At 35.1% G+C, this 13688-nt stretch overlaps 1 protein-coding gene across 1 annotated transcript in view; it reads left to right on the top strand.

Annotated features, from left to right (window-relative positions):
• Positions 1-13688, top strand: part of LOC148952145 (uncharacterized) — a 104329-nt gene that overhangs the window by 74262 nt on the left and 16379 nt on the right. Inside the window, exons 2-5 of the mRNA XM_089089590.1 lie at positions 5615-5857; positions 8319-8575; positions 9023-9274; positions 12751-13277. Coding sequence (XP_088945716.1) covers positions 5652-5857; positions 8319-8575; positions 9023-9274; positions 12751-12776 — 741 coding nt within the window. The 5' untranslated portion in view covers positions 5615-5651 and the 3' untranslated portion in view covers positions 12777-13277. The remainder of the gene's footprint in view (positions 1-5614; positions 5858-8318; positions 8576-9022; positions 9275-12750; positions 13278-13688) is intronic.

Here is a 13688-nt window from a genome sequence, read left to right as displayed (position 1 = left end):
ATGTGGATAAATGCATGTTATGTAACCTGGACCTTGATGAAGATTCTAGTACTGTATGCTAAAATGTGACAAATGGATGCGTTGCAGTTGCCTAAGCATGAGCAATAATGAGTATATTCTTCTAAACAAGATGGAAGATAAAAGTGGCTTCAAGTAGACTTGTCCTCAGTGTAAGGTATCTGTACCTATACTTCCAGCTCCTGTCCAGCCTGCAGCCACTATTAAGGACATTACAAAGGTGATTTCCCAAACTATGTCCAGCTTGCAAACAAGCCTGGCAAATACAATTGTGCAATCTGAAAGCGCGCTTAGAGCAGAGCTCAGTGCTATAAGAGACCATGTCAACAGTGTAGAGGCAGCCCTATCATCTAAGTGCAGTTCTGCTGAAATTAAGCAAATTGTACAGGACAAGGTGAGGGCTTTGAGTGTGAATCTCCAGCTGTCACTTGAGACAGATGTGCATCAAATTATTCATGCCAAAAAGATTGCAAACAATAAAAGAACAACATTGTTGCTTATGGTATTGAAATATCAAATGATGGTTTCAGTGTTTTCTGAAATATACTTTCAAGCAAGTACAGGATTGCATGTGGCCCTATTAGTAATGTCTGACATCTAAATGTCAGATTGGAACAAGCAAATTGCCAAACACTCTCCTGCCACTTTTATTTACAGTGTCTTCTTTCCAACTCAAGAAACAAATCCTGAAAGAATCATTTGATAGAAAAGAGGATATCCAGTTCTGCCATGACTGCTCAAAGCAGGACAGTGAAAAGTATAAACAGCTTGTTGAGCAGTTAAAGGAACAAACCACAGCTGGTGAACAAAACCTTGCCATACATGATTTCAAGATTATTACCAAAAAAGAGTAAGTACAGATTTTTCTGTTCTTATCACTAATGTTGACCAGCTTACTAACAAACTAAATCAGTTGAAATCAGCTGTTTACTTGAAAAATTACGATCTGGTTCTACTGACTGAAGTCTCTCCAAAGTCTAGTGGTAATAAGTTGGATGATTCCCTTATTAAAGACCCTGGTTATTTTGTCATCTGAAATCTGAATTTGCCAGGATGCAGGTGTGGTACTTTGGTGCTTGTCAAAGCATGCTACAGTGCCTGAAAGTTTGGTGTGCCCTGTGATTCAGATTATGTTGAAGCAGCAGGGTTTGACCTTCATGATAACGAAAAGTTTGGTTTTAACTAGAGTAGGCTGTATGTACAGAAGTCTATCTGCCCCAGTTCACCTTAAAACTGAAAGAGCAATAGCTAAAATGTTTTATAACACAGTTATGATTTTCAAAGGTAATATAATGGTTGCTGGTGACTTTAATTTCCCAACTCTGGTTTGGAGAGATGGATTGCCATTTATTCTTCCCAGCTGAATAAGGGGTGTCTGAATCTGTTTATTGAGGACGTCCACAACCTGTCTCTATCCCAGATAGTTGAAAAACCAACTAGACACCAATTGTTCCATAAACTAACCATCATTGATCTTGTCTTTCTTAGAAATAAAGAGCAGCTACAGAACATAAGTTACCAGCCCTTGCTTGGCAAAAGTGATCACATAATCATTGAAGTTGATCTAGCCTTTCACAAGATCACAAACGACTACACAAAAAGGACCTACACCAACTATGCGACAATCAGAGAAAGGTTGAGCAACATGGACTGGGGACCTCTGCTACAAGGGAGTGTAGATCAGCTACATGGGTCAATTTTCAAGAGAAGTTAACTAAGCTTCAGGTAATATACACATCAACAAAAATCATACCAAAGTCCAAGACACTTCCTTGTATGACTTGTCAGATACCCAGGGAACAAAACCAGAAAAACCAATACTGGAGAAAGTATGCTCAAAAGGGAAGAGATGATGATTATAATAAATTTACAAAGGCTTGAAATAAACTTTGCAATCTTATTAAACAAATCTATTCTAAATTCAAGTCCAAGCTTGCAGAAGATAGTAAGAAAAATCCAAAGAGGTTCTGGAACTACATATCTAGCAAAGACCATAGTAGACGTTCAGTGAAGACTTTGAAGACAACTGATGGGACTGAAACTGCTGACCTGCAAGAAATTGCTAAGTAAAGAGCCAGATAGCCCCCTCCCTCCTGCTACAATTTTGGTTCTACCCAACCCTATGCCACCTAATATTATTCCCCCAGAATCTGTCAAGAAAAGACTTCAAGCCTTCAGGTGCTACTAAGTACAAAGGACCAGACAACATTCACCTAGGCTTCTTTGAAGGAATTGGCAAATATATTATGTACACCACTCTGTCAAATATTTCAGAAGTCCCTTGAATCAAAGACAGTAGCTGCAGACTGGAAGAACACGCATATTACCCCAATATTTAAAAAAAGGAGATGGGACAAAGGCAGAAAATTATTGCACCCGTCAGCTTGACTTCAGCTGTAGCCAAAACCTTGGAGCATATAGTCAATGCAGAAATCCTGTCCAACAGTATTCTGTCCTCAGGCCAGCATGGCTTAAGTTTTTGATACCTTGGATGTGAAGGAAGATATGTTTTATGAGGAAGAATTAGCAACAGTACTAAAAGGATTAAAAAATAATAAGGCCACAGGTGTTGATTTTGTGGTAAATGAGTTTCTTAAATATGGTGGGTTGAGATTCGTAATAAGTTACTGAAGATTATGAATATGGTTTTTGAAAAAGGGGAAGTATTTAGCAATTTTAGGAAAATTAAACCACTGTATGAGAAAGGTGATAAGAGTGAGTAGTAATTATTGAGGCATTAGCCTGGTCTTTGTAGGTAGCAAATTACTTAGTAATATGATACTTTTTAGACTGAAAGATGCTGTAGACAAAGTTATAAGAGAAGAACAGTGTGGATTTAGAAAGGGTAGAGGATGTGTTAACTAAATATTCACTCCTAGGTTAATAATTGAGAAGTGGCTGAGTTATCAAACTCCTTTAGTCCTCAGTTTTATAGATTATGAGCAAGCAATCAATACTGTTGATTGAAGAGCTTTAGCAACAGTCTTGTCCTTGTATGGTGTATCAGACAATACATTAAAGTGATTATTGCTATGTATGATAATAACACTGCTGTGATTAAGGTAGAAAATGAGGTTAGCAGGTGATTTTGTATTAAATTATGAGTTAAGTGGGGTTATGTTCCATCCCACTTTATATGGATATTTTTAATGGACTTGGTCTTATGGAGCACAGGAAAGGTAATGGGAGAACACCAAATCAAATGGGGAGGAAAAGCTTTCCTGGACTGAGATTATGCTGATGATTTAAGCATCCTAGATGAAAGTGAGAGCAAAATGAATGAACTTTTAGAGGTTTTGCAAGTTCAGTGTGCTAGAATAGGTTTGAAAATTAATGTTAAGAAGACTAAGTGGCTAAGGATAGGAATAAGTGAAGATGAAAAGGTGATGCTGGGTAATGAAAAGATTGATCAGGTTGACAGCTTCACTTACCTAGGTAGTATTATTAGTTAAGGCAGTGGGAACAGGGAAGATGTTAAAAGTAGAATAGCCAAGGCTCAGGTTTTTGACAGTTGAAAAAAGTTAAGAATAGTTGGAAAACACGTGGGAACCAAGATTAGAATATTGGAAGCTATAGTGATAACATTGGTCAAGTATTGTTCTGAAGCGTGGGTGCTCCAAAAGGTAGATGATGATTTACTAGATGTTTTCTAGAAAAATCGCCTACAGATTGCTCTGTGCACCCAGCTTACTGACCTTATTTCAAGCAGTAGGCTGTACAAAAACTATGGTTCAATCCTGTTTTCAAGGACTATAATGAGAGAAAGTTTGAAATGGCTAGGTCACATTTTGTGGATGAATTATGACAAACTGCCAAAATTTATGCTTTTTGGCCAACTGTCTAGGGCTAAAAAGAAAGCAGGTCATCTGCAGTTGGGGTTGGAGGATGTCATAAAGAAAGATTTAAGGGAAATGGGAACTTCCTGGGAGGATGTTTTAAAAATAGAGGCTTTGAATAGATTGGGATGGAGGGAGAGCATGCGTAGCTCTGTTGGGCTCAGGTGGCTTGGTGCTGTGGTGAGTTGTTAGTAGCAGTAGTAGTAGTATGAGGGACAGGTGGTTTTTTATTAAGTCAATGCTAATACGGTAGACTCTGATGACTTAACAGAATGAACCTAAATGGTGGGCTGTTCTAGAGGATAGAGAATATATTACGTTTATTTTAACTTGGATTAAGGCAAATAAAATGTTTTCTAAGTCAACCAGAAAACTATGTCAGCCATGTGCAGCATGTTTGTGTGGTATATATTTATATTTAACAGAAAAGGGCACAAGTAGTACTGCACCCTAGTCAAAAAGTGCAAAAGAACCCTGGGGTAGGTCTTTTGTTGTTTGGGTTTCTACAAGTGATGCAGAGTTGAAGTTAGACAGTGAATGACCATTTCTTTATATAAATGTTTATAATTTCCATTAATCTGGAGTATACACCTATATTTGTGATTTTAACAGTAAAAACTGGTGAAACAATTTATCATAATCCCACTTAAAGTGTAGAAAATTGTTGAGATAATTTTAGTGATTTTTTAAACTTTAAGTTGGCCTGCTCAAGTTTTGCCAGTTAACCATAGAAATTTCTTACCTGTGCATTGTATACTTGTAAGGGGTGTATCTTGTTCACTAAGAATAAATGCAAAGGGTTGGTAGCTCAAGGCTGCATGCTTGGACAGGCATTTTGTTGTTTGGGGTTTCTGCAGATAATGGACAGGACATTCTCTTTGTAACTTTTTGTAAATGCTATTGGTATTGAGGAAAGCCTAGATTTCTGTTTTTAGCAAGCAAATCTGGCAAGACACTTTATCAGGAGCTTAGAATGCATCAGCAATTTGAAATTGATGTCAACTTTTGTCTGTACAAAGTGACAAAGGAATTTGTTTTACTAGTGTATTGCTTTAATTGCTCTTCTATGCTTGTCTCAAAACTTGAAGTGAAGTTAAGTTCGAAACTCGAAATATGCATGAAACTTGAAGTTTCATGTGTCAATAGGATAGTTAAACTTTTCTTTGCTCTGTTTATGCTAACCAGCCTTTTTTACATTCAAGTAACTACTGTGAGTCAGGTATTTTATGACTAGTTTATCTGGTTCAGGCTGGAGAGAAGAATAGTACAATTTACACCTTTTACTAAGATTTGTGCCAGCTCTGTAGCATGCGTTTCAGGTGTTCTATTAGGGCCCAGTCCAACACTCAATGGTCCACTGCTGAGTGAAGACAGCAGAAAGTATGGGGCTTACAAAGAATCAGTTGATTGATAAAGTAATTTCATATCCGTAGGAAAGCCTTGATCAATGTCTTTTATGATTTTTGATGAGTTTTAGATCCAGTTGTTATTGGCAGGTCTTTGTGTTGCAAAAACATGCCAAGCAGAGTGTTTAAATTAGTTGCAGTCAAGATGACTAGGAATGTCTACAACCAAGTTTCAGAGATAGTTTGATTAGTCAATTTTCTTTAATTGTAAGACTGTTTTGCCCAAAGAAATTGTTTTAGACACCTCAAATTTGATTCAGTTGTTTCCTGGTCTTTTAAAAACCTCTTAATCCTATTCTCACTACTCCTCCACCCTCTATCAGCTGAATTTATTATATATTCTTCTAATTTCAGGAAACTTTATAGGAATTTATGTTCAATATACAAGAAAATGAATGCATATGACAGAATTCGTCTAATGAAATGTACTCCTTGCATCAAAGATTCTTTAATGCCAAAATATGTATTGTCTTCAATGCTTGCTGAAGATATAATTGATGAAGAAGATTTCAGAGATGTATTATCATCAAAGGGTAGAGAAAAGCAAGTTCAGAAACTTATTGAGATTCTTTCCCAGAAAAGTTCCCAGGCATTTCGGTAAGCTTTAGTGGCAGTCTTTTTAAATTTTTGGCTTAACAAGAAATATAATAATATCTTAATAATAGTCCAAAGACTATATTCCCCCCCCCCCCCACAATTTGAGTGTTAGTGAAAACTGACTCTTACAGTCACTGTAATAGCAATGACATAATAAAGAGTGATGAGCCTCCCTTTTGGTGAATGGTAAAAGCACTGTATATAAATATAATGCAGTATGGTCATTCCCTATTTCAACCATTATACAAAGTCAGATCAAGATGCAAGTGCTCTAGAGAACATTTAAACAAGGTTAAACATAAGCGACATTCGATTTTTTCATCGAATGAGTCAGATTTCTCTTGAACACAAAACTTGGCTTCACCTTTGTAACACAAAATTTTAAAAAATCTAATTTAAATTTAATTTATTCCAATACATATATACTAATTGGTAATTAGTAGTGCAACATTATTATTAAATGTTTTTAGGAGTTACAAGTAGGTTTTGAAGTCTCAGGTTGGTTTCAAATGCACTTTGAGAAAATTTTTGCAAAAATATGCATTCCAGGGTAATATACACTGGACCACTGATAGCAGATTAAATGGGATTAGCTGTTTGAACATGCCAAGAATACAGTAGCCAAAAATCACTGAGCCATGAACTTACTGTTATATTATTTACATACACTGTGTAAATATATCCCATAGTTGGTTACAAACTCATGAGTTGTATTATAGGCATCTTTTGTATTATCATCACAATTGTCTTTATTATAAGTGAAAAGATTTTCAAAAGTAGGTAATGTTAGCTGGTTCCAGAGCCATTCAAACAGGTGGGGAGGGGGGGGGGTAACCATGGCAGATGCCCAGGAGCCATGTCTAGGGGGTTTGGTTTGAAATTTGCCAACTTTGATCAAATTTTTCACTTTGATTTGGCTTTTCTTGCTTATATTTGAGTTGGGAGGAGGGTGAGCTCTGTAATTAATTTTTCTCTTGGAACTGCCAACCCTAGGAACAGCTCTGGCTAGTTCAAATACTTTTATGAGATAATTGCAACTTTGTAATTGTGAATTTGGGATCCATCCAGTAAGTTATTGTTTTTTAGATGCTGATTACCTTATCAGAGTCATACAAAAAAAAATCAGATAATGGCTCCATATGGTAGCTTTGTTCTAGAGTTTTAGACTGGTTTAAAACATAGGACAATTTAGTTTACTATTTTGAAAGGACAAACAAGTGTATAGAAAGTATAGATAACTGATACCTAACAAAAATTAAAACATTAATTGCAGACACTTTAGTATTCAGTAAAACAGATGAAACTGAACTAAAAACTATGTTTTAAAAAAATACTTTTTTTAATGCCTTTCTTTAGCTTTGTCTACTTAGAGGATCCATCCTTAAAAGAAAACAAATGCCAGATAGCAAGTAATGATATGATGTAATGCTATGGCTATTATTTTTTTTACAAGAGAGGTAGATGTGGTCTCAGCTTGAATTTTTATCAGTGATATTTATTAGAATAAATAATGAATCATTCAAATAAAGCATGAAAGATTCAATATTGTATCCTAAAAGATTTACCAGAGACTAAAAAAATTAAATAAAACAATAACATAAAAAAAACAATTTCATTTCCAAATGTACTGAAAAGTTTTTTGTTTTTCTTTCCTACTCCCTGGTAAAGTGGCACTTATTATGACTAGAAATTGAAAGTTTGGGCTGGTTATAACCGTTCAAGGGTGCTTTTGTAATGACTCCATTATTTTAATGTGAAAGATTCAAATTTTGTTGTATTGCAGAAAAGACATTTTTATTTATTATTGCATTTGGAGATCTCTTTTTTTGTCTGTCATAATTATAAAAAGAAGAAAACAAAACAAATACAAAATGCTAATCATACATTCTAATTTTGTTTTATAAGTTAAAAGGAATGTATTTTCAAAACTATCTTTCCTTTGATTCATTTCATTCATTAGTATCTTCACTTCTGACTTTCATTCTTATGCATAGGATATTGTTTTTAAATTAGGTACCTTTATCTTACTTTTTTTCGTTTTGGATGAAAAGCTTCATAGAAATTTCATGTTTTTGTTTTTTCTTGAGAAATTCCTAGTCTTGAAGGCTAGGATTTTTTTTTTTTTTTTTTTTTTTTTTAATCAACAAATCTGTGTGAATGTAATAGAGCGAATCTGATCAAAACTTATAGGGAAGATGCCTTGGATGCCTTTACATTTGAAGTTTCCCCCTACCCCAAAACAACCCACTTCATATACCCTCCTCTTGGAGCCTCTTTCTACTTATGTTTGTGCTTTTTTGGGGTTGTATATGTCACATGAAATTATATAGAACATATTTAGTTTTTATGTCTCTGGTTTAAAAAAAAGAAATGAAAAAAAACAACCTATCTCAGTTTTAATGGTTCATAATAATGGTTCATATTGTAAAATAATATTTTGAATTGTATATTTTGGCTTTAGGAAGTTTATAAAAATCCTTGACGAGGATCATGATTGGCTTGCAGAAACAATTAAAAGCATAGAAGTTTCTGATGACGAAGTGGAATCATTCTTTGCTTCACGAGGAAGTAATCCTAAAAGGATAACCAGTGACTCTGTACAGCAACCAGTATTTATTGATGAGGAGAGAGGTATTGATGTGCAAGACAGTGTTCCAATGAACAGACGACCTGCTGCACAGCAACATATTGTAGAACAACCTCAGAGTCAAAGCAAAGGTTTGAGATTCTGTTTGTTCTTTGCTCCTTTATACAACTAAAAGATTTTTTTCTGTGGAAAAAACTGTGATTGTTCTTTATTTAAGTAATGAGGATAGTTTTTTACATTGGATTTGTTTAGTCAGCTTGATAATTGATATTCCTAGACTTATCTTACAATTTACTTATCTTATTCCGTGGTATTATTCCAAGATCATTTAAAAGTCAAAGTTTGAAAGATAAGGCTGACATTGTATCCTTGACTTTGCTTATTGTAAGTATAATTGCAGTATGTAAATATAGTTAGATTTAATGCAAAATTTGTTGTTTTTTTTTAGAGATAATGTGAAAGATAAGGCTGACATTGTATCCTTGACTTTTTTTGCAATCTTTGCTTATTGTAAATATAATTGCAGTATGCAGATATAGTTAAATTTAATAAAAAAAAAATTTGTTTTTTTTTTTCAGAGATAACGTACGAGATGTTGACTGTACTGCGTCGTAATTCTCGGGTGGTACGGAACTGGTGTGCATTAGCTCATCGTTTGGGTTTATCAACGCAAGTAAATTCCATACACATGAAAATAAATATGAGAATGGAAAGTGTGGATTTGGCCATCATTTATTTGATGGAAGAATGGAAAGGCATTCAACCCAAAGATTACAATCTAGAGCAACTCCTTCGGATTTTACGTGAAGAACAATTCAATGATGTAGCAGGTATTTTCAGTTTTTGAGCTGTTATTCTTTGGCTTTTTTTTTTTAGCAAAACCTTTATCCCGTGTTATTCTCCCTCTGAGCAAATTTTCAAGATGATTCTTGCCATCCCTATGAAAGTGACTTGTAACCTCGCTCGTACTTTTTTTTAATGGGAATTTAAGAAGTAATACCAATTGTCCTTAAACAAAAATAACTAAATTTTCGTAAAAGAGGCTTAAACCACTTCAGGGGGTGGGGGGGGGGGGGCTTACTACCAAAAGTAGCAGCATATCAAGTATTGACGTAAAACAGAGTGCATTTTCATTATATCATCTATTGAAGACAATTATTGTAAGTCTCCTCAGCCTCCTATTCAATAAAAAAAACAAGTTTTTTAATGAAAGTAAGGAGCGACATTAAAACTTAAAACGAACAGATATTATTCCGTATATAAAAGGGGCTGTCCCCTATTCAGTGCCTTGCTTTTTATGCTAGAGTTTTGTATTGTCTTAGAAAGTAGAGTTGTGAAAAAGAGTCAAACTTGTGCGTAAAAGGCGAGGGGTTGAAGAGGGGATATCCCCTTTTATATACGGAATAATTTCTGTTCGTTTTAAGTTTTAATGTCGCTCCTTACTTTCAATTAAAAAAACTTGTTTTTTAAAAAAAAAAAGCTGTTAGCACTTTAAAAGAAAAAACTTCCTATTCTAATTAAACGGCCACCGTGTTTCAGTAGCTGTTCTTAAAAAAATTAGGACAAACAGTCAAACTTGGCGTAAAGAGCAAGTAATTGAGGAGGGGGCAACCTTTCGTATACCGGTAAGGAATAATTTCTTTCCGTATGGAGTTTTAATGTTGCTCCTTACTTTCAGTTAAAAAAAACTTTTTATTTAATTTCTGATCGTTTTTCAAATAGTGCTGGCAAATCTGGCCCACCCTCCATGAAATATACCTTCACCCCCTCACGAAAAACTCTTCCGTGGAAATTTCATCCAACCTAAAGTGCACACCCCCTCCCTCGTCAAATTCCCTCCAGACAATTCTATCATCGCTGAAAATCTCACTTCCCCGTAAAATCTCAAAATTTTGATCATATAACTTTGGGGGAAAAATGGACATGTGAGGGGGGTCAGTTGCCGTCCAAATTTTTTGGTCACTTAAAAAGGGCACTAGAACTTTTAATTTCCTTTCGAATGCACCCACTCCGGATCTTCTAGGACCATTATTTCAATACGATCACCCCTGAAAAAAAAAACGCATCCATGATCTGTCTTCTGGCAAAAATAGCAAAATTCTATATTTTTGTATATAGCAGCTTGAAACTTCTACAGTTGAATTTTCTGGTACACTGAAAATGATGGCAAGATTTTCATTAAGGTTCCCTGAATTTTAGGGTATGTTTCCCCCCTATTTCAAAAATGATTCATATATGTTCGGAATTAACATAATAAGCTCATTCTTTTGATGTATCTACTGATACTAAAACTCAGTTTTTTAGAGTTTTGGTTACCAAAACTCTAAAAAACTTAGTTTTTTAGAGCTGGGTTACTCTTTACTTACAGTTTGTTACCACGAACTGTTTCATATACCTAACCTGAAACTTCAACCAGTGGATAATTACTCACTAGTGAGATTTTTATCACTTACTAACCTATTTGTGTAATAGTTTGAGATACTCCCAATTTTTAAGGGCATGGTGTTTTGGCTTTGGCGGTTTTGTGCACTGCCTTGAAAATCCCAATTTCAGAAATTCTAATTTTGTTACCTACTATACTTTGCTTGCTTTCTTTAAGAAAGTAAACAATCGTTTCGTGGCCGGGGAATAGAATTTGAAGCTTTAGGATGGGGGGAGGGGGGGGGAATGCAGGTAAAAAATTTTATGTTAGAGGGGAGGACAGTTTTTCTCCAATGTTCACTAAAGAGTATGAACTACGTTTTTTATTTTCGAATATGGCCGTCCGGTGGGCTCTTTCGCTAGTCTCAATGAACGGGCGAATTGTGTTAGCCTATAACGTAAGTCCTGAACATCCTCGCGGGACGTTTTGGGACCATTCTTTTGTTGGCTTGCGGGCTAGGGTTTGGCATTAATTTTGTCGATGCAGTTCGAGATAATTGTTCATAGTAATCTTTGCTGAAGCTCTCCATGTATCATTTTCTCGGTCGGTGCTCCGTTCGGGGACCATGAGTAGTCCCTTCAAGGGCGGAAATAGGTAGACGATACAGTTTTATTGATTGGCTTTGCTGAACCAGCCCAGTCATTTTTTTTTCCTTTATTTTGTTCTGATCGCGCTTGTGCATCATAGTATGTTTGTATTGTATAATTTTTTTGCCCATCATAATGCACAGGGCCACATAACTGATGGAATAGAAATAAAAGAAGAAAAAGAAAAACACCATGAAAAACACAATTTAAACAACATGACTAGTCTACCGAAGGGCATTTAGAAAAGTACTTTCAAAGTTAAGCAGCTTTTGGTATGTCCTGTTTCTTTTGTTGACAGTATCCAGTGCTTCGAAGTTCGTGTTTCATAAGTGTCTGCACTTAACGCGAAAAAACTAAAATGATTTATCGTCGTATCTGTTTCCAAAAACATACTGTTCTCTTGGAAAAATTTTTAATATTCTCTTAAAATTTGATAGATTGTACGATGGAATGTGCTTTTTAGTTATGTGATGTAATTTTAGGGGGGGGGGTATCCTCTCTGTGCACAAGTATGTGTATACACATACAAGGATTGTATATTTACCATTGCAAATACTGGAGTAAATCTGAAAGATTTTAAGCTGTGCATCTTGATTATCATTAATATTAGTAAAGGTGAAAATACTCACTTGAGACTAGACTTAGCTTAGTGTCACAGTTTGCAGAGGTTGATGTTCAAATGTTAATGCACGCAAAGAAGTTGTTCCTCTTTCCTCGCTAGTGCTACCTCTCTTAAAGCGAACTTATTTCATTTTTGCAGCTAGCGCTTATGTAATAGCCAATCAAAGGACTGTGAGTTAAGAATTGACTGGGCAGGAAAGTTTGTGAAATGAGCAAAGACAATCCGAAGTACAACAAAAACATGATCGGTCGCACAGTTTAGGATTTATTTTGTAGGTTAAAATTATTTTAATGTTTTATCTGTTATGCATTTTTTTTTTTAGGTTTTGAGCTTCATGGATATAGACTGAGTTTTGACTGCTTGTGTAAATATTTTTTTTTCGTCTTATGTCCTGTAGAATAATTATATATTTCTAGGAGGGTATAGCTCTTCCTTCATGGGTTCAATCTTATTTGGAAACTTTTTCTTCTGACTTAAAACTACATAAAAAAATAACTTGTCCCATTTCGGCTGAATCGACTTTGCGTCAGCAATGATTTATTTTATATAGAGCTGAGGCCTGTTCTTTTTAGCTTAGTTTTTTCGTCCATTTTCCTGTTTACTTTTTTTTTTCAAATATGAAATAAAGATTTAGATTCGCACGAGTAACTGAATATTTATGGATTTTTTTTTCAGACCAACTTGAAGCAATGTATGGATAGTTCGATACATTCCTGGATCCCTCCTTTTGTTCTTTATGTGTTTTCACTTATTTGACTTGAGCAATACTCCTATTTCCAAGTAATTCGTCTTCCTTGATCATTGGAAACCCAGCTAATATAGATTTGCAAAAATAATGAACAATAATGAGTGACTCAGAATTGGCCTTTGTGATCGGATCCAGAAGGCTTGTTGTGATCTCTGTTGTGCTGAACAAGCTCAAGTTGTGCACAGTCTCAAGGCATAAAGTGTGTGTCCATTCCCTCTTGGCCTTGTACAGAGTATTGCCGCAGATACATTTGAAGTACCTGTACTTGTTAACAAAGTGTGCTCTAGGATTCTGAGTTGTATGTGACATTTTTTCGTTTGTTTAGCCACTAAATCTGTTTTATTTTTTCAAATTGGAACATGTTTTTAAGAGGAAGTTGCCGCCATTAATTTTTATTAGTGAACTGAATTAGCTGTAAAAGGAATATGTTGTCAAGCCATCATGGAAGGAAGAAGTAAGTTTTTTGATTCATTTCTTTGCTTTGCATTGGAGTTTAATTTTTGATGAAAACATTAGTTTCTTTCTCTTGGCTTTGTAGATGACTGGGTTTTTTGGTATACCCTTATTTGCGTAAGGCAAGAGTGTATCTGTACTATTGGCAAAGTTCTGTTTTTGCCATTATAATGTGCAATGTAAGATAAATAGGGTTGCTTAAAGAGCCTGTTCATATATTTTCTGGATCCAGAGCTGCAAAACCCTTCTGAAACATTTTCCCCCATTCCTATTTTTATGGCGGTCACCTTTACCCTATTTGCACAACTTTTTTTCTTTCTTTTTTTACAATTATTGCATATTTAAAAGGAATTGCCTTCACCGAATCTTAATAATACTGCTATGCTTATTGAAAAGGTTGTATGTCAATAAA

This window comes from Artemia sp. Qi Xiang Cuo, chromosome 5, assembly GCF_049724085.1.
Source record: "Artemia sp. Qi Xiang Cuo chromosome 5, ASM4972408v1, whole genome shotgun sequence".
NCBI lineage: Eukaryota > Metazoa > Arthropoda > Branchiopoda > Anostraca > Artemiidae > Artemia > Artemia sp. Qi Xiang Cuo.
This window is presented reverse-complemented; position numbering and strand designations above follow the sequence as displayed.